This window comes from Oncorhynchus kisutch, linkage group LG17 (assembly GCF_002021735.2).
Source record: "Oncorhynchus kisutch isolate 150728-3 linkage group LG17, Okis_V2, whole genome shotgun sequence".
In the NCBI taxonomy this organism is placed as follows: Eukaryota; Metazoa; Chordata; class Actinopteri; order Salmoniformes; family Salmonidae; genus Oncorhynchus; species Oncorhynchus kisutch.
In genome coordinates this window covers 38,323,563-38,346,765 of record NC_034190.2, presented here as the reverse complement: position 1 = coordinate 38,346,765, position 23,203 = coordinate 38,323,563, and the positions used below count along the sequence as shown (strand labels likewise).

The window sequence follows — 23,203 nt, the reverse complement described above, 5'->3', positions numbered from 1 at the left end:
AGGGTGTAATTTACAACCCCCAGCCCTAGCCTGTGGTTGACCAATTAGAATTATTGGTCATTTATCTTCAGAATATTCTTACACCAGCCACATCATTTTTGAGTGGTAAAGTGGTATTGCATCCATCTAACCGATTCCAATATTGGGAGTTTCATTTGTCCTTGCATCAATCTTGGATTTGATTAATAATGAAGATACAATTTGTTTTCTATTGGATGATTACAACATAAACTTATTGAAGAGAACCACTTACTGACACCTGACTTGTTGAATACTTTATACTGGATCTATAAGACCACTCACTGACGCCTGACTTGTTGAATACTTTATACTCCCATCTATCTGTGTCCCCTCATCTATAAGACCACAGACTGACCAGTTCATCTGTATCCCCTCATCTATAAGACCCCAGACTGACCAGTTCATCTGTATCCCCTCATCTATAAGACCACAGACTGACCAGTTCATCTGTATCCCCTCATCTATAAGACCACAGACTGACCAGTTCATCTGTATCCCCTCATCTATAAGACCGCAGACTGACCAGGTCGTCTGCCACCCTTATTGATCATATTTTTACTAATTATTTAGATAATGTTGCTAATACAGGTATACTTTATACTGACATTTCTGACCACTTTCCAATTTTCCACTTCTCTTTGGCCGCTGGAAATGAACAGATGGTATTGATTAGTAGCAGTAGATGTAGAATTTTAAACTAAATTAATTGTGAGCGCTTTAAGATCAGCAGCAGCATGATGAGATTGGGGCCTTTTTGGTGAAGTCAGTGTCTTCCTCAATTACTGAGCTTCGCAAACTCGTATTGTTTCTAAATATTTGTCACGCCCTGACCTTCGAGATCCTTTTTATGTCTCCATTTGGTTTGGTCAGGGTGTGATTTTGGGTGGGTATTCTGTGTTCTATTATTTGTGTTTCTATGTTGTCTCTGAGAACCATACTTAGGTAGCCCTTTTTCCACCTGTCTTTGTGGGAGGTTGACTTTGTATAGGGCACATAGCCTTTAGCTTCACGGTTTGTTTTGTAGTGTTTGTTTTGTTCGGCGTCTTTTCTAATAAAAAGAATATGTACTCACAACGCTGCACCTTGGTCCTCTTCATTCAACGGCCGTGACAATATTTGAAATTTTACAAATGATTGCCCAATATCTGTACTACCATGTTTTTTACAGAATCCTTGTAAAATGTGTCTATGAGAATATTGAAACATTTAAATAAACACTGTATTCTATTTGAGCTACTAAATGGTTTTGGTAAAAACTACTCCAAAGATATGGCTCTTTTGCAACTTGGGGAGAAAATATTTACTGCCCTAAACAACAATGAATACTCTCTTGGCATCTTTTTAGATGTATCCAAAGCGTTTGACAAGGTTGATCATGAAATATTACTTTCTAGATTGCAATACTATGGTTTTCATGATTATACATATAATTGGTTATATAATTATGTTTATGATAGAGAACCATTTGTTTATGCAAATGGCTGTGCATCTACCAGGGCCAAGATATTCTGTGACATGCCACAGCGTTCGATAATTGGACTTTTGTTATCCCCAATCTACTGTGTATCCGTAAAGTATTCAGACCCCTTGACTTTTTGCACATTTTGTTATGTTACTGGCTTATTCTAAAATGTATTAAATATTTTTTCATCATTTTTCATCAATCCACACACACACACAATCCTAATAATGACAAATCAAAAACAGGTTTTAGAAATGTTTGCAAAAAATAAATAAAAATGAAATATAGCATTTACATAAGTATTCATACCGTTTACTCAGTTGTTGAAGCACCTTTGGCAGCGATTACAGCCTCTTCTTGGGTATGACGCTACAAGTATGGCACACCTGTATTTGGGGAGTTCCTCCCATTCTTCTCTGCAGATCCCCTCAAACTCTGTCAGGTTGGATGGGGAGCGTCGGTGCACAGCTATTTTCAGGTTTCTCCACAGATGTTAGATCGGGTTCAAGTCCGGCTCTGGCTGGGCCACTCAAGGGCATTTAGAGACTTGTCCCGAAGCCACTGCTGCGTTGACTTGGCTGTGTGCTTAGGGTCATTATTCTGTTGGAAGGTGAACCTTCGCCCTAGTCTAGGTTTTCATCAAGGATCTCTCTGTACTTTGCTCCGTTCATCTTCCCCTCGAACCTGACTAGTCTACCAGTCCCTGCCGCTGAAAAACATCCACACAGCATGGTGCTGCCACCACCATGCTTCACCGTAGGGATGGTGCCAGGTTTCTTCCAGATGTGATGCTTCTGTCTGGCCTGATTGGTGGAGTGCTTCAAACATGGTTGTCCTTCTGGAAGGTTCCCATCTCCACAGAAGTACTCTGTAGCGCTATCAGATTGGCCATGGGGTTCTTGGTCACCTCACTGAGCAAGGGCCTTCTCCCCCGATTGCTCAGTTTGGCCGGGTAGCCATTTCTAGGAAGGGTATTAGTGGTTCCAAACTTCTTCCATTTAAGAATGATGGAGGTCACTGTGTTCTTGGGGACCTTCAATGCCCGAATAAATATTTTGGTATTCTTCCCAAGATCTGTGCCTCGACACAGTCCTGCATCGGAGCTCTACGGACAGACTGGGGGTCAGCCTGATGAAACGAACTGCTCAGTAATATCCTCTGTATAGCCTATCTCTCACACACACATGCACACACACATTTAAACAAAACATTTTTTTTTCTTGTGATTACTGATCAATAAATTTATGAATAGTGGGTTTTATCTTTTTTTTTTTTCTTTTTTTTGGTACTTAATTACCTCCTACGTTTAATTATTACTCAATTAAATTAATCATGCAACTAATTCATTAGTAATTTGGGGCATCATGGGAAAAGTTTATTTAATGAGTTAGTTTCCCAAATTAACTCAAGAATATATCGATATACCAGTTATCAATCAATCATTTCCTCATATCAGTCTCATTTTGAACATCGCAAATATCTTAATCCACAAGAACCTTAGCCTAAGTGATGAATCAGTGACACACAAATTGGCTTAATTATTTATTTAATGGAAGCTTTTCTCATGTCGAACATGTAAAGTGTGGTGTACCACAGGGCAGCTTTCTAGGCCCTCTACTCGTTTCTATTTTTATCAATGACCTGCCACTGGCATTAAGCAAAGCATGTGTGTCCGGTTATTCTGATGATTCAACTATTTACACATCAGCAACCACAGCTAATGAAGTCACTGAAACCCTTAACAAAGATGTGCAGTCTATTTTGGAATGGGTGGCCAGTAATAAACTGGTCCTGAACATCTCTAGAACTAAGAGCATTGTATTTGGTACAAATCATTCCTTAAGTGCTAGACCTCAGCTTTATCTGGTAATGAATGGTGTGGCTGTTGAACATGTTGAGGAGACTAAATTACTTGGCGTTACCTTAGATTGTAAGCTGTTATTGTCAAAACATATAGATTCAATGGTTGCAAAGATGCTCTTAATTGTAATCTTGAGGGCTAATATACAGTTGAAGTCGGAAGTTTACATACACTTAGGTTGGAGTCATTAACCTTTTGTGGCTAGTGGGGAGTATTTTCATTTTTGGAAAAATAACGTTCCCGTAGTAAACGGGATATTTTGTCAGGATCTTCCTTCCATCTGAAATTGCTAAAATAAACAGCAAACCTGGTTTCAAAAAACAGATAAAGCAACATGCGGCACAACGCCTAGATAGTTTGTGCGTATGCATTGATATGAAGGCTACGTGTGCCTTTTAAAACATGTATGTAGTTCTGTCCTTGAGCTGTGCTTGTCTATTGATGTTCTGTATTATGTCATTCTGTATTATGTTTGATGTTTTGCGTGGACCCCAGGAAGAGTAGCTGCCGCTTTTGCAACAGCTAATGGGGATCCTAATAAAAAAATAAAAAAATAAAAAATAAATACTAACTAAATAATCACACAGAAATACATAAACACACATAGGTTATCGATTACTAACCTAATGTATATGAAAAGTCCCTAGTGGACTAACACAATATGACAGATTGTTACACAATGGAAAGGGGGTGGGGAAAGATAAAGAGCAGGAGAGACAAAGATATGTGGAAGCTATGCTCATGGGAATATGAATACTTTGCACATGAACGACCGCTCATTCTAAAATAATTGCGATGTATATATTTACGCGTGGATGTCTTTGTCATCTCTCAGTTGAATTCGATCCGTCTATGGGAAGTGTTTCGATTTAAGTCTCTGGTTGTCCCCCAGAGGTCACAATGTCCTTCTTAGTTGTAGGCTTCTTTTGTTCTGGAGTGTTTGTTAGAATGGATACATCAGAGGTCCCACACAGTGTTGAGAGGGATCTGTATTTCCCTATGTTTGTTAGAATAGATACCTCATGATGGTGAGAGAAACTGTTCTTTGCCTCCCGTCTTTGGTCGAGTTTCCTAGGCTATTTTACATATACAGCTGCAGGCTGTGAATGTGTAGTCTAGTCTTCCTTCACCTTCACTCATTGAAAGTTTCAGAGGGTCTTACCATTTTCTGGGCTTATAGTTTTAAACCATTTAGACCATTTTGGTCTAAAATGTGAATTTTTCAGCGAGTCCTTTTAAGCACTCTGGTCGGAAAGCCGGTTCCGTCATGTTGAAACAATGCCTGTACTCACATGGGCGTGGTTACCGACTTGGCCCAGGTTTATATGAAAAGGGTAAAATCACATTTCTATCTTTTCAAAAGTATTCTTATACTTAATCATTTATTTTAGATGCAAACCTGATCACTAGGACGTGTACACTTTCAGAGTTACAGTTAGCATGTTATACAGTCTTTCTGACCATTTTAATGACATCACAAAATAGACATTAATTTCTATATTACATTTGTCATAATTCCCAACCTTTGGATATTGAAATATATTGTCCCAATGTTCATTGTTTGATGTTTGAAGTTTTGGCAAAGTCTGTCCCTGTTACAACAAAGGGATTTTTAACTTCTCCATACTGGGGTTGAATACTTATTGACTCAAGACATTTCAGCTTTTCATTTTTAATGAATTTGTAAATGTAAAAAAAATCCACTTTGATATTATGGGGTATTGTGTGTAGGCCAGCGATGAAAAAAAATCACAATTTAATACATTTTAAATTCAGGCTGTAACACAACACCATTTGGAAAAAGTCAAGGGATGTGAATACTTTCTGAAGGCATTGTTGCTCGACATTAATTACTTCACCAATCAGTGCGGATAGAGCAGCTTGCTATGGAGCGGGCAAGCTATTTACATGCATTGGTTAGACTAGAGTAAGGCGCGAGATGCGACTGACATTTGGCGGGTGGGGAGAGAGTGAGAGGCGATACAGGAGAAGGCTTAGCTTGAAGCACTGTGCATCTTGTTGTTATGACAATTATCATAATTAGACCCACATAATTGCACATACAGAGGATTGCCTACACACTGGCAAAGATTTTCTGTCAGGCAGACACTGGAATAAGTTTCTGAGTGACAGAGTGAGGGCTTTGCATAAGTGCTTTGCTTTTTGTTGGACTGGGAAAAAATGACCGCAACTTAAAATAACTTTGTTAACCAGTTCCCTTGGTTTTAAAATAACAATTCTGTTCCGGAACAGTATAGATTACTTTAGTTCGTGGTTCTGATTCTGTTCCTGGAAAAAAATATTTTATCATACCTCTGATACCTCCTTTGTCCCACCTCCCACACATGCGGTGACCTCACCCATTACAACCAGCATGTCCAGAGACACAACCTCTCTTATCATCACCCAGTGCCTGTGCTTACCTCCGCTGTACCCGCACCCCACCATACCCCTGTCTGCGCATTATGCCCTGAATATATTCTACTACGCCCAGAAATCTGCTCCTTTTATTCTTTGTCCCCAACGCTCTAGGCGACCAGTTTTGATAGCCTTTAGCCGCACCCTCATCCTACTCCTCCACTGTTCCGCGGGTGATGTGGAGGTAAACTCAGGCCCTGCATATCCCCAGGCACCCTCATTTGTTGACTTCTGTGATCGAAAAAGCCTTGGTTTCATGCATGTCAACATCAGAAGCCAGCTCCCTAATTTTGTTTTACTTACTGCTTTAGCACACTCTGCCAACCCTGATGTCCTTGCTGTGTCTGAATCCTGGCTTAGGAAGGCCGCCAAAAATTCTGAGATTTCCATACCCAACTATAACATTTTCCGTCAAGATAGAACTGCCAAAGGGGGAGGAGTTGCAGTCTACTGCAAAGTAATGTCATACTGGGTCCATACCCAAACAGTTCGAACTTCTAATTTTAAAAATTAATCTCTCCAGAAATAAGTCTCTCACTGTTGCCGCCTGCTACCGACCCCCCTCAGCTCCCAGCTGTGCCTTGGACACCATTTGTGAATTGATCACCCCCCATCTAGCTTCAGAGTTTGTTCTGTTAGGTGACCTAAACTGGGATATGCTTAACACCCCAGCAGTCCTACAATCTAAGCTAGATGCCCTCAATCTCACACAAATCATCAAGGAATCCACCAGGTACAACCCTAAATCTGTAAACAAGGGCACCCTCATAGACGTTCTCCTGACCAACTGGACCTCCAAATACACCTCCGCTGTCTTCAATCAGGATATCAGCGATCACTGCCTCATTGCCTGTATCCGCTACGGGTCCGCAGTCAAACGACCACACCTAATCACTGTCAAACGCTCCCTAAAACACTTCTGCGAGCAGGCCTTTCTAATCGACCTGGCCCGGGTATCCTGGAAGGACATTGACCTGATCCCATCAGTTGAGGATGCCTGGTCATTCTTCAAAAGTAACTTCCTCACCATCTTAGATAAGCATGTTCCGTTCAAAAAATGCAGAACTAAGAACAGATATAGCCCCTGGTTCACTCCAGACCTGACTGCCCTCGACCAGCACAAAAACATTCTGTGGCGGACTGCAATAGCATCGAATAGTCCCCGCGATATGCAACTGTTCAGGGAAGTCAGGAACCAATACACGCAGTCAGTCAGGAAAGCAAAGGCCAGCTTTTTCAAGCAGAAATTTGCATCCTGTAGCTCTAACTCCAAAAAGTTCTGGGACACTGTAAAGTCCATGGAGAACAAGAGCACCTCCTCCCAGCTGCCCACTGCACTGAGACCGATAAATCCATGAAAATCGAAAACTTCAACAAGCATTTCTCAACGGCTGGCCATGCCTTCCTCCTGGCTACTCCAACCTCGGCCAACAGCTCCACGCCCCCCGCAGCTACTCGCCCAAGCCTCCTCAGCTTCTCCTTTTCCCAAATCCAGATAGCAGATATTCTGAAAGAGCTGCAAAACCTGGACCCGTACAAATCAGCTGGGCTTGACAATCTGGACCCTCTATTTCTGAAACTATCCGCCGCCATTGTCGCAACCCCTATTACCAGCCTGTTCAACCTCTCTTTCATATCGTCTGAGATCCCCAAGAACTGGAAAGCTGTCGCGGTCATCCCCCTCTTCAAAGGGGGAGACACCCTGAACCCAAACTGTTACAGACCTATATCCATCCTTCCCTGCCTATCTAAGGTCTTCAAAGGCAAGTCAACAAACAGATCACTGACCATCTCAAATCCCATCGTACCTTCTCCGCTGTGCAATCTGGTTTCCGAGCCGGTCATGGGTACACCTCAGCCACGCTCAAGGTACTAAATGATATCATAACCGCCATCGATAAAAGACAGTACTGTGCAGCCGTCTTCATTGACCTGGCCAAGGCTTTCGACTCTGTCAATCACCATATTCTTATCGGCAGACTCAGTAGCCTCGGTTTTTCTAATGACTGCCTTGCCTGGTTCACCAACTACTTTGCAGACAGAGTTCAGTGTGTCAAATCGGAGGGCATGTTGTCCGGTCTTCTGGCAGGGTTCAATTCTCGGGCCGACTCTTTTCTCTGTATATATCAATGATTATGCTCTTGCTGCGGGCGATTCCCTGATCCACCTCTACGCAGACGACACCATTCTGTATACTTCTGGCCCTTCCTTGGACAATGTGCTATCTAACCTCCAAACGAGCTTCAACGCCATACAACACTCCTTCCGTGGCCTCCAACTGCTCTTAAACGCAAGTAAAACCTGCATGCTTTTCAACCATTCGCTGCCTGCACCCGCACGCCCGACTAGCATCACCACCCTGGATGGTTCCGACCTAGAATATGTGGACATCTATAAGTACCTAGGTGTCTGGCTAGACTGTAAACTCTCCTTCCAGGCACATATCAAACATCTCCAATCCAAAATCAAATCTAGAATCAGCTTTCTATTTCGCAACAAAGCCTCCTTCACTCACGCCGCCAAACTTACCCTAGTAAAACTGACTAACCTACCGATCCTCGACTTCGGCGATGTCATCTACAAAATGGCTTCCAATACTCTACTCAGCAAACTGGATGCAGTTTATCACAGTGCCATCAGCTTTGTTACTAAAGCACCTTATACCACCCACCACTGCGACCTGTATGCTCTAGTCGGCTGGCCCTCGCTACATATTCGTCGCCAGACCCACTGGCTCCAGGTCATCTACAAGTCCATGCTAGGTAAAGCTCCGCCTTATCTCAGTTCACTGGTCAAGATGGCAACACTCACCCGTAGCACACGCTCCAGCAGGTGTATCTCACTGATCATCCCTAAAGCCAACACCCCATTTGGCCGCCTTTCCTTCCAGTTCTCTGCTGCCTGTGACTGGAACGAATTGCAAAAATCGTTGAAGTTCGAGACTTTTATCTGCCTCAGCAACTTTAAACATCTGCTATCTGAGCAGCTAACCGATTGCTGCAGCTGTACATAGTCCATCGGTAAATAGCCCACCCAATTTACCTATCTCATCCCCATACTGTTTTTATTTATTTACTTTTCTGCTCTTTTGCACACCAGTATCTCTACCTGCACATGACCATCTGATCATTTATCACTCAAGTGTTAATCTGCTAAAATTGTAATTATTTGCCTACCTCCTCATGCCTTTTGCACACAATGTATATAGACTCCTTTTTTTTTTTTTTTTACTGTGTTATTGACTTGTTAATTGTTTACTCCATGTGTTACTCTGTGTTGCTGTCTGTTCACACTGCTATGCTTTATCTTGGCCAGGTCACAGTTGTAAATGAGAACTTGTTCTCAACTAGCCTAACTGGTTAAATAAAGGTGAAATAAAAAAAAATGTAATTAAAAAATATATGAGTTTGTGCTAGTCAATGTATGGGAGCCATGAGAAGAGATGCTTTTCTGAGGTTGTGTGTTCAGTGCTCTCATGCAGTGTTCTTTTCATCCTCACAGGAGTACAGAAATCGTGTGTTCCACGACTTCAGAAATGGACTCTGCAGAAATCTTGTCTGCACCGGTACGTGTCCACAGGGTTCTAAAGTGTAACCATTTTGGTTCGAATGTGCTTCTAAATATTACATGTGCGACCTGGAATATTAATTTGGGAGCACCAATGCGCCTAGAAAGAAAAGTCCACCAAATAATTTTTGTAAAGATTAGACTTCGCTCTACCGTTGTTTCTGAGTGCCCTAGAGAAAAAGCAATCACATATTCATTAGTTTCATGGTCGTACCCAGGCACATAACTTGCGGGTTATATGCCCCTTCAATATTATACCTTGATGAGTTTGATTGATTGGAAATGATTTATAAACATAAAGCGCAGGCAGCTACTGGCTTTCTATGGCTTTAAACCTACACCACACAGTGATATCTTATTTTATGATTGAACCCCCCTCAACTCCAATTATGCTTTTGGTCCGGTCCTCGGAGGCCGTGGTTTTTGAAGGAAAAAAAGTTGCGTAAGACTTGAAATGTGCAATATCTCCTCTTTTCTTAGCCCACATATTTGCGTGTTTGTTAACTTGGAACAAATACAATTGTGCGGTCAAATTTAACATGGTAAATTCTTTCAAGCACAAATAATAATTATATTGAAAAGGATTATTTTTCAATTGGAGAAAGTTTCCATTGCTAAGTGACAAGATGTGCATCTCGTGTGTGAGCGCTATTTCTCAAAACGAGTGATAATTGGTAACAGTCATATTCGGCTCAATTTTGAGTATTATAAATATTAAAATATCTGGTTTCTAGTAGGCTACAGAATTAGACATGGCTGTTTCTCTGAACCTCAAAGCAACCCTGTTTCTCTCCCCAGTCTGCCTCCCAGACAGCAGCAGCAACCTATTCTCTTTATTTAGTTAGAAAACACATTTGAAGGCCAAAATTGTGAGGGGAATGCACTAATCATGTTTATGCAACCTGATAATCATCCTTAGAATACCTACAGAACCAGCTTCAATTTTAGCAAACCTAGTCTTCATTGATAGGGATGCGTGTGACTTTGCACGGTAAACATGTTTATTTCTCCTTATTTTTCTTCTTCTTGATTTCAATATGAAAAGAATGAAAAGCTCAAATTAGTAAAAGTCAACATTTAAATATATACCATATTTTTGGGCCACAAATCAAATCACATTTTATTGGTCACATACACATATTTAGCAGATTATTGTGGGTGTAGCAAAATGCTTGTGTTCCTAGCTCCAACAGTACATTAGTAACTAACTAAATGCTTGTGTTCCTAGCTCCATCAGTACAGTAGTATCTAACTAAATGCTTGTGTTCCTAGCTCCAACAGTACAGTAGTATCTAACTAAATGCTTGTGTTCCTAGCTCCATCAGTACAGTAGTATCTAACTAAATGCTTATGTTCCTAGCTCCATCAGTACAGTAGTATCAAACTAAATGCTTGTGTTCCTAGCTCCATCAGTACAGTAGTATCTAACTAAATACTTGTGTTCCTAGTTCCATCAGTACAGTAGTATCTAACTAAATGCTTGTGTTCCTAGCTCCATCAGTACAGTAGTATCAAACTAAATGCTTGTGTTCCTAGCTCCATCAGTACAGTAGTATCTAACTAAATGCTTGTGTTCCTAGTTCCATCAGTACAGTAGTATCTAACTAAATGTTTGTGTTCCTAGCTCCATCAGTACAGTAGTATCTAACTAAATGCTTGTGTTCCTAGTTCCATCAGTACAGTAGTATCTAACTAAATGCTTGTGTTCCTAGCTCCATCAGTACAGTAGTATCAAACTGAATGCTTCTGTTCCTCGCTCCAACAGTACAGTAATATCTAACTAAATGCTTGTGTTCCTAGCTCCAACAGTACAGAAGTATCTAACTAAATGCTTGTGTTCCTAGCTCCAACAGTGCAGTAGTATTTAACTAAATGCTTTTGTTCCTAGCTCCAATATTACAGTAGTATCAAACTAAATGCTTGTGTTCCTAGCTCCATCAGTACAGTAGTATCTAATTAAATGCGTGTGTTCCTAGTTCCAACAGTGCATTGGTATCTAACTAAATGCTTATGTCCCTAGCTCCAACAGAGCAGTAATATATAACTAAATGCTTGTGTTCCTAGCTCCAACAGTGCAGTAGTATCTAACTAAATGCTTCTGTTCCTCGCTCCAACAGTACAGTAATATCTAACTAAATGCTTGTGTTCCTAGCTCCAACAGTACAGAAGTATCTAACTAAATGCTTGTGTTCCTAGCTCCAACAGTGCAGTAGTATCTAACTAAATGCCTGTGTTCCTAGCTCCAACAGTGCAGTATTATCTAACTAAATGCTTGTGTTCCTAGCTCCAACATTGCAGTAGTATTTAACTAAATGCTTTTGTTCCTAGCTCCAATATTACAGTAGTATCTAACTAAATGCTTGTGTTCCTAGCTCCAACAGTACAGTAGTATCTAACTAAATGCTTGTGTTCCTAGCTCCAACAGTGCAGTAGTATCTAACTAAATGCTTGTGTTCCTAGCTCCAACAGTACAGTAGTATCTAACTAAATGCTTGTGTTCCTATCTCCATCAGTACAGTAGTATCTAACTAAATGCGTGTGTTCCTAGTTCCAACAGTGCAGTAGTATCTAACTAAATGCTTGTGCTTCTAGCTCTGACAGTGCCGTAATATCTAACTAAATTATTGTGCTTCTAGCTCCAACAGTGCATTGGTATCTAAATAAATGCTCCCTAGCTCCAACAGAGCAGTAATATATAACTAAATGCTTGTGTTCCTAGCGCCAACAGTGCAGTAGTATCTAACTAAATGCTTCTGTTCCTCGCTCCAACAGTACAGTAGTATCTAACTAAATGCGTGTGTTCCTAGTTCAATCAGTACAGTAGTATCTAACTAAATGCTTGTGTTCCTAGCTCCATCAGTACAGTAGTATCTAACTAAATGCTTGTGTTCCTAGCTCCAACAGTGCAGTAGTATTTAACTAAATGCTTTTGTTCCTAGCTCCAATATTACAGTAGTATCTAACTAAATGCTTGTGTTCCTAGCTCCAACAGTACAGTAGTATCTAACTAAATGCTTGTGTTCCTAGCTCCAACAGTGCAGTAGTATCTAACTAAATGCTTGTGTTCCTAACTCCAACAGTACAGTAGTATCTAACTAAATGCTTGTGTTCCTATCTCCATCAGTACAGTAGTATCTAACTAAATGCATGTGTTCCTAGTTCCAACAGTGCAGTAGTATCTAACTAAATGCTTGTGCTTCTAGCTCTGACAGTGCCGTAATATCTAACTAAATTATTGTGCTTCTAGCTCCAACAGTGCATTGGTATCTAAATAAATGCTCCCTAGCTCCAACAGAGCAGTAATATATAACTAAATGCTTGTGTTCCTAGCGCCAACAGTGCAGTAGTATCTAACTAAATGCTTCTGTTCCTCGCTCCAACAGTACAGTAGTATCTAACTAAATGCGTGTGTTCCTAGTTCAATCAGTACAGTAGTATCTAACTAAATGCTTGTGTTCCTAGCTCCATCAGTACAGTAGTATCTAACTAAATGCTTGTGTTCCTAGCTCCAACAGTGCAGTAGTATTTAACTAAATGCTTTTGTTCCTAGCTCCAATATTACAGTAGTATCTAACTAAATGCTTGTGTTCCTAGCTCCAACAGTACAGTAGTATCTAACTAAATGCTTGTGTTCCTAGCTCCAACAGTGCAGTAGTATCTAACTAAATGCTTGTGTTCCTAACTCCAACAGTACAGTAGTATCTAACTAAATGCTTGTGTTCCTAGCTCCATCAGTACAGTAGTATCTAACTAAATGCATGTGTTCCTAGTTCCAACAGTGCAGTAGTATCTAACTAAATGCTTGTGCTTCTAGCTCTGACAGTGCCGTAATATCTAACTAAATTATTGTGCTTCTAGCTCCAACAGTGCATTGGTATCTAACTAAATGCTTATGTCCCTAGCTCCAACAGTACAGTAATATCTAACTAAATGCTTGTGTTCCTAGCTCCAACAGTACAGAAGTATCTAACTAAATGCTTGTGTTCCTAGCTCCAACAGTGCAGTAGTATCTAACTAAATGCTTGTGTTCCTAGCTCCAACAGTACAGTATTATCTAACTAAATGCTTGTGTTCCTAGCTCCAACAGTGCAGTAGTATTTAACTAAATGCTTTTGTTCCTAGCTCCAATATTACAGTAGTATCTAACTAAATGCTTGTGTTCCTAGCTCCAACAGTACAGTAGTATCTAACTAAATGCTTGTGTTCCTAGCTCCAACAGTGCAGTAGTATCTAACTAAATGCTTGTGTTCCTAGCTCCAACAGTACAGTAGTATCTAACTAATTGCTTGTGTTCCTAGCTCCAAACAGTGCAGTAGTATCTAACTAAATGCGTGTGTTCCTAGCTCCAAACAGTGCAGTAGTATCTAACTAAATGCTTGTGTTCCTAGCTCCAAACAGTGCAGTAGTATCTAACTAAATGCTTGTGTTCCTAGCTCCAAACAGTGCAGTAGTATCTAACTAAATGCGTGTGTTCCTAGTTCCATCAGTACAGTAGTATCTAACTAATTGCTTGTGTTCCTAGCTCCAAACAGTGCAGTAGTATCTAACTAATTGCTTGTGTTCCTAGCTCCAAACAGTGCAGTAGTATCTACCAATTCACAACAGTATGCACAGATCTAAAAGTAAAATAATGGAATGAAGAAAAACATGTATATTAGGACGACCAATGTCTGAGTGGCATTGACTAAAATAGAATACAGTATATACATTTGAAATGAGTAAAGCAGGATGTAAACATTACTAAAGTCACTAGTGTTCCATTATTAAATGGCAGCAGTTCATTCAATGGGGGGGTTCAATGGATGCTCTGGTGCTCCTAAATGTTATGTTGTGCTCTTAAACTTTTATAAGTTGGGAGCACCAGTGCTACCAATGACACGTCTTTATGTAAAGCACTGCGTGTCCATATGAATTGTTTCTGTATATTTTGTCTGGTACTATCAGATTTTATTTGGGTATGTAGTACAGTTGATTTTACTGTTTGAAACAGATCTGTTCACCAGAGGTATTGACATCCAAGCCGTCAATGTCGTCATCAACTTCGACTTCCCCAAGAACGCCGAGACATACCTGCATCGCATTGGAAGATCAGGTATAGAACTTTCTTGTGTTGTTTATGTTCTTCTTGTGGTATTATGTCAATGCTTTTTATCAACTTTTAATATCTGAATGCTCTGTTTTGCATCCTGGCAACATGTCCATTCCATCCCTCTGTGATATTGTCTCTCTCAGGGAGGTTTGGTCACCTGGGCCTGGCCATCAACCTGATCACCTCTGAGGACCGCTTCAACCTGAAGTCCATCGAGGACCAGCTGGTCACCGACATCAAGCCCATCCCTGGCAGCATCGACAAGAACCTGTACGTGGCCGAGTTCCACACCGCCAACCTAGACTGCGAGGTGGAGGAGGAGCTGAAGGAGACAGGCTGCCAACAGGAGGAGCCCTAGAACCCCTCAACTGGTGAGTCATTCACTCTGACATTCCTCCGAAGATGAGATGGACCCAGTGCTTTATTGCTTATATGGGCATATTATACCTGTCAGTCGGACATGCCAGTGAGAATGCCTAATAATTTAGGTCGACCCTAACTTAGATCTGAAAGGGTCGTAAGCAATTTGGTAAATTCCTTAGAAGGCAATATGGCTCATTACCATATTTCTTACATCTATCAAGTAATTGTGGATCTACACAAGGGGATAAGGGATATATCAAATTGGGAACCCATCTTGTGATGTGCATGAAGTGTGAGACCCATCTTTTTAATCCTTGCCACCTTATCTTCCATCCAGGACAATAGGACATACCCAGCTTTTGCACAACATTCAGCTCTTGCACACAGGCTTCAGGCACCTCTTCAACTTCTCTTTTCTCAACCTTCAAAACCTGGCACATGGACGTTAAGGTCGAGTTGACTTTTTGCTGATTTGTATATTCTGTTCTTATTCCCCCTTATGATTTCATTAAGAGCTGCCTGCATTTTTTTTTTTTTTTATGGTTTAACCATGTTGTTTTGCACCAAAGGTAGCTTGCCCAATGCACACTGAATGAGATCAATCAATCCTTTTTTGGCTTAAGACATGTAGGCTAATGTTTTTTGGATTGTATCCTGGTATTGCATGGTATTGCAAGGTAACATATCAGCTGAAAAACATTGTCTTAAAAAAAGTAAGAACCATGCAAAATATTGATCAAGTTGTACTGTTTCCAGCTGAATATGTCGTCCACTTTTATGGCCAGCTTTGGAGGAGGACAGGTTTGTGTCATCAATGACATGAGGCCTATTGTTAACCGTAGGAACGACCACTAAGGGTAAAGAAAGCATCAGAATGTTGGAAAGCTCATTCACTTACATGCATTTTTAGATTGGAATTAAGATACTATATTTGTAGGTTTTAAACTTATTAATAAATTCACAAATGGTTGGATAATAAATCCTTTGCTACAGCACTACTAATATCCAACTTCGACTTGAATAACTTATCTTCTCTGTACTACATACACTGAGCGTACAAACCATTAGCAACACCTTCCTAATATTGCGTTGCGCCCCATTTTGCCCTCAGAACAGCCTCAATTCGTCGGGTTTCGAAAGCGTTACACAGGTATTCTGGCCCATGTTGACTCCAATGCTTCCTACAGTTGTGTCAAGTTGGCTGGTACGTCCTTTGGGTGCTGGACCATCCTTGATACACACGGGAAACTGTTGAGTGAGACAAACCCGGCAGCATTGCAGTTCTTCACACACTCAAACCGGTGCGCCTGGCACCTACTACCATAACCCGTTCAAAGGCACGTAAATATTTTGTCTTGCTCATTCGCCCTCTGAATGGCACACATACACAATTCATGTATCAATTGTCTCAAAGCTTAAAAATCCTTCTTTAACCCGTCTCCTCCCCTTCATCTACACTGATTGAAGGTGACATCCAATAAGGGATCATACAGTAGCTCTCACCTGGATTTACCTGGTCAGTCTGTCATGGAAAGAGCAGGTGTTCCTAATGTTTTGTACACTCAGTGTATATAGTTAGCTGGGTTATCAAAATAATGCCTGTATTGGAAAATAGCTACATAGATTGATGGCTTTAGGTTGCTTAAAAGTGGTCATGGTCAAAATGAGCAGCTTGAGTCATGTACACTTTCAGAGGTGCAGTCAGTCCCGACCGTAAAATAAATGTTTACGGTAGGTTATTCAAACCTGATTTGTTACCGATGACAACTAGCTGGCTCAGGTCTTAGAATTGCACACAAAGTAATGTTTTATTAATTTTTTCAACAATATTTCTGCTGATTAAAAGTAACACTGCTTGTGCCTTGCCTCAGGCTACTGTAGCTAGAGTTACCTAGGTATACATGACATGCATGTCACGAGACAAAAACAATTTTTTGTTTATCTCAAATTACGGAGATGCAAATGCCTGTGGTAGTGTTCCCACTCACACTAGATAGAAAACCACCAAACGTATATATTTTTAACAGTGGTACACCACACCTTCATTCATGCAGTTGTATTGAATTACTAGCATTTCACTGGCATTGATACGTAGCTTGAAATTAGTGGTCAACGTTTTTTTATTTTTATGTATTCAACATAGAGGCCCACACATCAGACATCAACTCAGTTATAGATAGAATTCATTATTATATGAAAATAAAAACACTTAGCCATTTAACACTAAAATGAATGCATTTCAACAAGAGATTCCTTTTTCTTTACCCTTTGTGGGCGGGACCAAAGCGGTTGCCAGGGACACAAGGCCCAAACGCGTTCACACATTTAAACCGGTCTTCCTCCATTGTAGAGACAAGATGGACTCTTTTATATTGGCTCATTTACACTAGCCATCTTGCCCGCTTACATTCACATGCCTTTTGTCACTCAAGTGCCTTAATTACTCTCCCACGTGCTCTCTTATCAGTTCATCCATCTGTCTTTCTCTCACACAACAGACGGAATACAAACACAATTAAGCTGAATTGTAACATTGGTTGATTCAGATATATGCAAGTAGAATGTTTGTTGTGCACTGTCCTTCTAGGGAATCTTGTTCATGTTCTAGATGCTCAATAACCAAGGCTCAAACTCTGACTGACATCATCTAGAATGCCAAAGTACTTTTAATGTAAACTTTGCAATAAAAAAAGGGCATATTTTACTTAGACGCAACGTGACTGTCACTATGAATAATCAATCATGTGAATAAGATATAAATATGATATAAGACTACTTAAAGAAGATAAGACTGGGCCCATTGTAAAAACTGTGGATGGTAACCTACAATCAAGCTAATATAGCACCGGACAAAAATATATATAAACGATCTCAGACCAGTACAGGAGCAGTTCATGAAAACACAGTAGCATCCAATTACTGAGCTTGTGCAGCATTTTACTTAGTAAAACTATTTTCTGAGCTTTCATACTTATGTTGCGGTGGTGATGTGATTATGGGTCAAAATATCACCCTATTCCCTATAAAGTGCACTACTTTTGACCAGGACCCATAAAGTAGTGCACTACTTTTGACCAGGCCCCATCAAGTAGTGCACTACTTTTGACGAGGACCCATAAAGTAGTGCACTACTTTTAACCAGGCCCCATAAAGTAGTGCACTACTTTTAACCAGGCCCCATAAAGTAGTGCACTACTTTAGGAACTATTTAGGAAATAGGCCCATATGTCTGCAGCTATGGAAAGAACAGGTAGAATTTACAATCTATTCAGTCATATGCATCCAATTTCTGAAAGACGCACAAGGTGTTGTTGGAGATTACGATCAGCATGGGATCTTTTTTTTTAACCACTGTCTCTTTCACATATGAGCCCTGCATGAACACCTCAATAAACAACAACTATAAATATCTATATACACATTTATTACACAATACATGAAAAACAAACACAAGGAAACAAACACATTATTCAGTAAAAAGGCCCTCTAACATTGGCCTGAATTGAGGCAATCTTGACGTTTTCTTCTTTGTACAAAACAACATGGTTCAACATATTTTTAAGACCTGCTTTTTCTTCCTCAATGTGAGGGTCCCTCAAAGTAATATAATATATTTTTTAGAGGCAGACATTTCATGTTGGTACAGTTTTGTGGGTATGTCCTTCGGTTTAGGGTCTAATTTGAATCTATCTAAATGACTCAAATGTAAAAATGTCATCTCCAAAGTGTTGTGAATGTATTAATTGCCAATATGTACTGTGCAGACAAATGGTACATGCAGCCCATTGGCACAAAATATAGTATATTTAGACTAAAAACTAGGTAACAAGAAACCAAGCTTTTATTTTAAAAACCTCAGAGCTCTTGGGTGATGTTCCTCAGCCTGGCTCCAAGAAAGAAGGGAGGGTATTTTGATATGATACATACAGAGCAGAGAACTTGGCAGAACTCTCATTTGTTATCTCTGCTATTCATTAGGTTGGGAAAACCCTGAGGTTTTTTTTTTTGGGGGGGGGGGGGGGGGTCGTACAGTTTTGTTATGATTGTGAAAAGCTGAGGGACTATTCTTGTGTGTGGGGTGGGTTGGCACACATCAGAATTATATTTGAAAGCTAATTGTAGCATCTTCAAACTGGCAGCTGTAATCTATTTTTTGGTCCTGCTACAAATGTTTAGCTGATGATGAAAGCAGAGGAAAATATGTGATGTTTTTTTTGCTTCTCTTTGAAATTATTTTTGACAATGCTTGCTAAGCAGGGAGGGGGGCAGAGCAGGGTTTTATGGCACTGGGTTTGTGTGGGTTTGCGAGTCATATTGAATATTTTCTTCTCTCTGGTACTTATGAACTCCAGCACAACAGTGGACCAACCAATATGGTTTGCAACAGATCTGAAACTCAACACATTTGTAATTTTTTCCCCAAAGTACAAAAAAGTATTATATTTTGACCATTAGTTTGCTTATTTTAAGTACTGGAGAGAATGCTATCCGAGCAGTCATACTGGTTATCTAGGTCAATCTTTTTACGAGGTGGTTGGTATCATTTTGAGGGAATTGGTTTGTAAATGATTCGTTGTTTACACAATTTGTTTACAATAACAAACAAAAAATATGAACTTGCTTCATGGTGGAGGTAGTTTTGAATATTAGATTTTTTTTATTTTGTTTGATTTTAAATACTGACTTTCAGGATTTATATTGAACCGAAACCAAAAAAGTGTAATGTCACGTCATGGCATTTTGTGTGCTTTGTGTGAGTGACTGTCAGTAAGTGTGTGTGTGTGTGTGTGTGCACGTGCATCATAGAGAGAAACTTGGTGTGTGAGAAACAGGGTTGGTTGGTGTGTTTTAAGAGTAAGTTAGTGTCCCGTCTCATTTGTTTGTTGGTATGAATGTGATTGCCTGTGTGTCTGTATATGAATGGCTGTTCTGTACAATTGTTTGGTTGGGTGTTCAATTGGCTGAAATGTGAATATCTATATGCAATTGTGAATGTTTCTGTGTGCTTGTTTGTCTGTGAGTGACATACAATGTCTTAATACCTGTATGGCTGTTGTCTATAGCCTGTTTTCTGGTCTACTTTGTGACCCATACTGTGCAAAGACAGAATAGGTCAACACTAGCCATATAGTGTAAACCCCAAACTAGCCCAAGACAGAGTTTTTCAAATTCCTTTCACATACTGTTCTTTCCGATCAGTGGTCACAAAGGGGCCTAGAAAACAGGCAATGTTAAGAGTGTAGAGATGGAATATTCAGTCTATGTCAGTGGGTAAATGTCTGTATACTCAGTTTATTAGGTACACCCATCTAGTTCCTGGTCAGACCCCCCTTTGCCTCCAGAACAGCCTGAATTATTTGGGGCATGGAAACATTGCTCAATTCCTATCAAGGGACCTAATGTGTGCCAGGATAACATTCAGCAAACCATTACACCACCACCATCAGCCTGTACCGTTGACACCAGGCAGGATGTGGCCATGGAATTGCTTACGCCAAATCCCGACTCTGCCATCAGTATGACGCAACAGGAACCGGGATTCGTCGGACCAGGCGATGTTTTTCCACTCCTTAATTGTCCAGTGTGGGTGATCGCGTGCTCACTGGAACCACTTCTTGTTTTTAGCTGATAGGTTTGGAACCCGGTGTGGTCGTCTGCTGCAATAGCCCATCCATGACAAGAATCCACAAGTTGTGCTTTCAGAGATGCTGTTCTGCTCACCACTGTTGTACTGCGCCATTATTTGCCTGTTTGTGGCCTGCCTGTTAGCTTGCATGATTCTTGCCATTCACCATGACCTCTCATCAACGAGCTGTTTTCACCAACAGGACTGTCCCTGGGCGGGATGTGTTTTATTTCTCACACCATTCTTGGTAAAACCCTAGACACTGTCTTGCATGAAAAGGAAGCCGGACATTTTTTTTTAAATACTGGAACTGGCGCGCTTGACACTGACGATCATAGCACGCTCAGATGCTTAGGTCACTCATTTTGCCCATTCTAACGTTCAGTTGACCAGTAACTGAATGCGTCGATGCCTGTATATGCTACATTGCCTATATTTAGCAAGCCACGGCCACGTGACTCGTTGTCTGTAGGAGCGAACCATTTGTGAGCGGTGTAGTGTACCTAATAAACTGGCCACTGAGTGTATGTCACTGTCTAATCCTGTGTGGATCTGTGTGTGCGTGCTCTTGGCCATTGAGTCAAGATGTGACTGTGTGAATGAATGAGTACAAATGGGGGAGGGAAGGTTCACTTGTGGTTAACTCCAAGATGTTTGGAAAAGGTAATCATGTCCTTAAAAACACGAGTAAGAGCTAGCCTATGTGGTCTATGGTGGGGAAAGGTAAAAGGGGTTTGGGGTATAATACAATTAATATACAGTGCCTTGCGAAAGTATTCGGCCCCCTTGAACTTTGCGACCTTTTGCCACATTTCAGGCTTCAAACATAAAGATATAAAACTGTATTTTTTTGTGAAGAATCAACAACAAGTGGGACACAATCATGAAGTGGAACGACATTTATTGGATTTTTCAAACTTTTTTTAACAAATCAAAAACTGAAAAATTGGGCGTGCAAAATTATTCAGCCCCCTTAAGTTAATACTTTGTAGCGCCACCTTTTGCTGCGATTGCAGCTGTAAGTCGCTTGGGGTATGTCTCTATCAGTTTTGCACATCGAGAGACTGACATTTTTTCCCATTCCTCCTTGCAAAACAGCTCGAGCTCAGTGAGGTAGGTACACCCCCTTGATGCAAACAGGATGCATGTTTTGGAATATTTTTTATTCTATACAGTCTTCCTTTCCACTCTGTCAATTGGGTTAGTATTGTGGAGTAACTACAATATTGTTGATCCATCCTCCAGTATATTTATCCCTCAGTCAAGCTGTCAATTTCAAACACAGATTCAACCACAAGTGTAATTAGTAACTTCACCATCCTCAAAGGGATATTCAGTGTCTGCTTTAGGTACCCTTCTTTGAGAGGCATTTGAAAACCTTGCAGGTTTTTGCAGTTGAATCTGTGATTGAAATTGACAGCTTGACTAAGGGATAAATATATGTGTGAGGTACAGAGATGAGGTAGTCACTAAAAAATCATGTTAAACACTATTGCACACAGTGAGTCCATGAAACTTAAGCACATGTTCTTCTCCCAAACGTATTTTGGCTTGTCATAACAAAGGGGTTTGAATACTTATTGACTCAAGACAATTCAGCTTTTCATAAAATGTGGGGAAATTCAAGGGGTGTGAACACTTTCTGAAGGCACTGTATGTGGGAATGTACACACCTTGGTGGCTATTCCTTTTACTTTCTCATTTGGTATTTTCAAAACTGTTCAGCCCCATTTAGAGTGAGAATTACAAACGGAGGTCTTAACACTGAAACTTTGACGAGGTAGTTTGTCTTACAAATCAGACAGCCGTAGTCAGCCACTATATTGGAGCATACATGTATGCTTGATCTGATTATAGAGAAAGTCGATGGGTAAAGTTGCACCATTAATTTTCTTACAATATTACAATTTAAAATGCAACTATGTCAATTTGGCTTGTTACACCTCCCCCCTCGATAACCCTAGAAACAATCAATACAAGAAGCGTACTTCAATTATCTACTTCTATCAGAGTCTTAAACTGTACTTTAATGACATTGGAATTAATACAGGGGGTTATAAAATGTAATAAAAATGAACTCAATTGAAAGTGTGGTGTTTTCTATTGTTCCTGTCTTTGAAGGCTTGTGTACATGACAGGTTGTGTGCTTTTGTGATACTTTTACACATTGCTGTCGGCACTCAGGTGTTTAGGCCTACATTCTTACATTCAAATTAAGCAGATTCTCTTATCCAGAGCGATGTAAAGTTAGTGACTGCTCAGGTCATTACTCTAACTGAAAGGTAAAGCTTCCATAGATATTGACGGACGTGTGTCAGCACAAAGCACACATCCACAACATTGCTGCGTTTGTTAGTGGTTGAAAATTGTTGCAAGTTAAGTCCACTCATTTCGTAATGGTGCAGAGTAAAATGTGCAGTTTTATAATGCTATTCTACACATTTTGTCATGTTTTAAAGCAAATTGTCTGCAATTCTACACTTCTTTTTATAGCACATCTTATTATTTTGTTAACAATTTGAGAGAGAATTTTGCCGTTTTAAAGCAAATTTTCTGCAATTCTATGCATTTTGCTATCATGTGCTCTGTGACCCTTCACCCCCACCAGAAGGGCCCCAACCTCTGAAGGTCAGTGATCCCAGAGCATGTGGTAATCCGGCCCTGCGGAAAAAGTGGTGTAGGAGCTATTCCATTCGTTTTTCTGAATTTGACTCAAGACCCTCGTGCTGTCACTGACCTTCACAGGCAGCACTTTTTAATTTTACATCCCTGAACTGCAACCAACCTCAATGACTC

The 23,203-nt window shown here is 40.4% G+C and overlaps 1 protein-coding gene across 1 annotated transcript in view; it reads left to right on the top strand.

Annotated features, from left to right (window-relative positions):
• LOC109907626 (probable ATP-dependent RNA helicase ddx6) overlaps positions 1-17,489 on the top strand; it is a 53,616-nt gene extending 36,127 nt beyond the window's left edge. The window contains exons 11-14 of the mRNA XM_031793778.1: positions 9,264-9,327; positions 14,320-14,421; positions 14,562-14,789; positions 15,119-17,489. Coding sequence (XP_031649638.1) covers positions 9,264-9,327; positions 14,320-14,421; positions 14,562-14,776 — 381 coding nt within the window. The 3' untranslated portion in view covers positions 14,777-14,789; positions 15,119-17,489. The remainder of the gene's footprint in view (positions 1-9,263; positions 9,328-14,319; positions 14,422-14,561; positions 14,790-15,118) is intronic.
• The last annotated feature ends 5,714 nt before the right edge of the window (positions 17,490-23,203 follow it).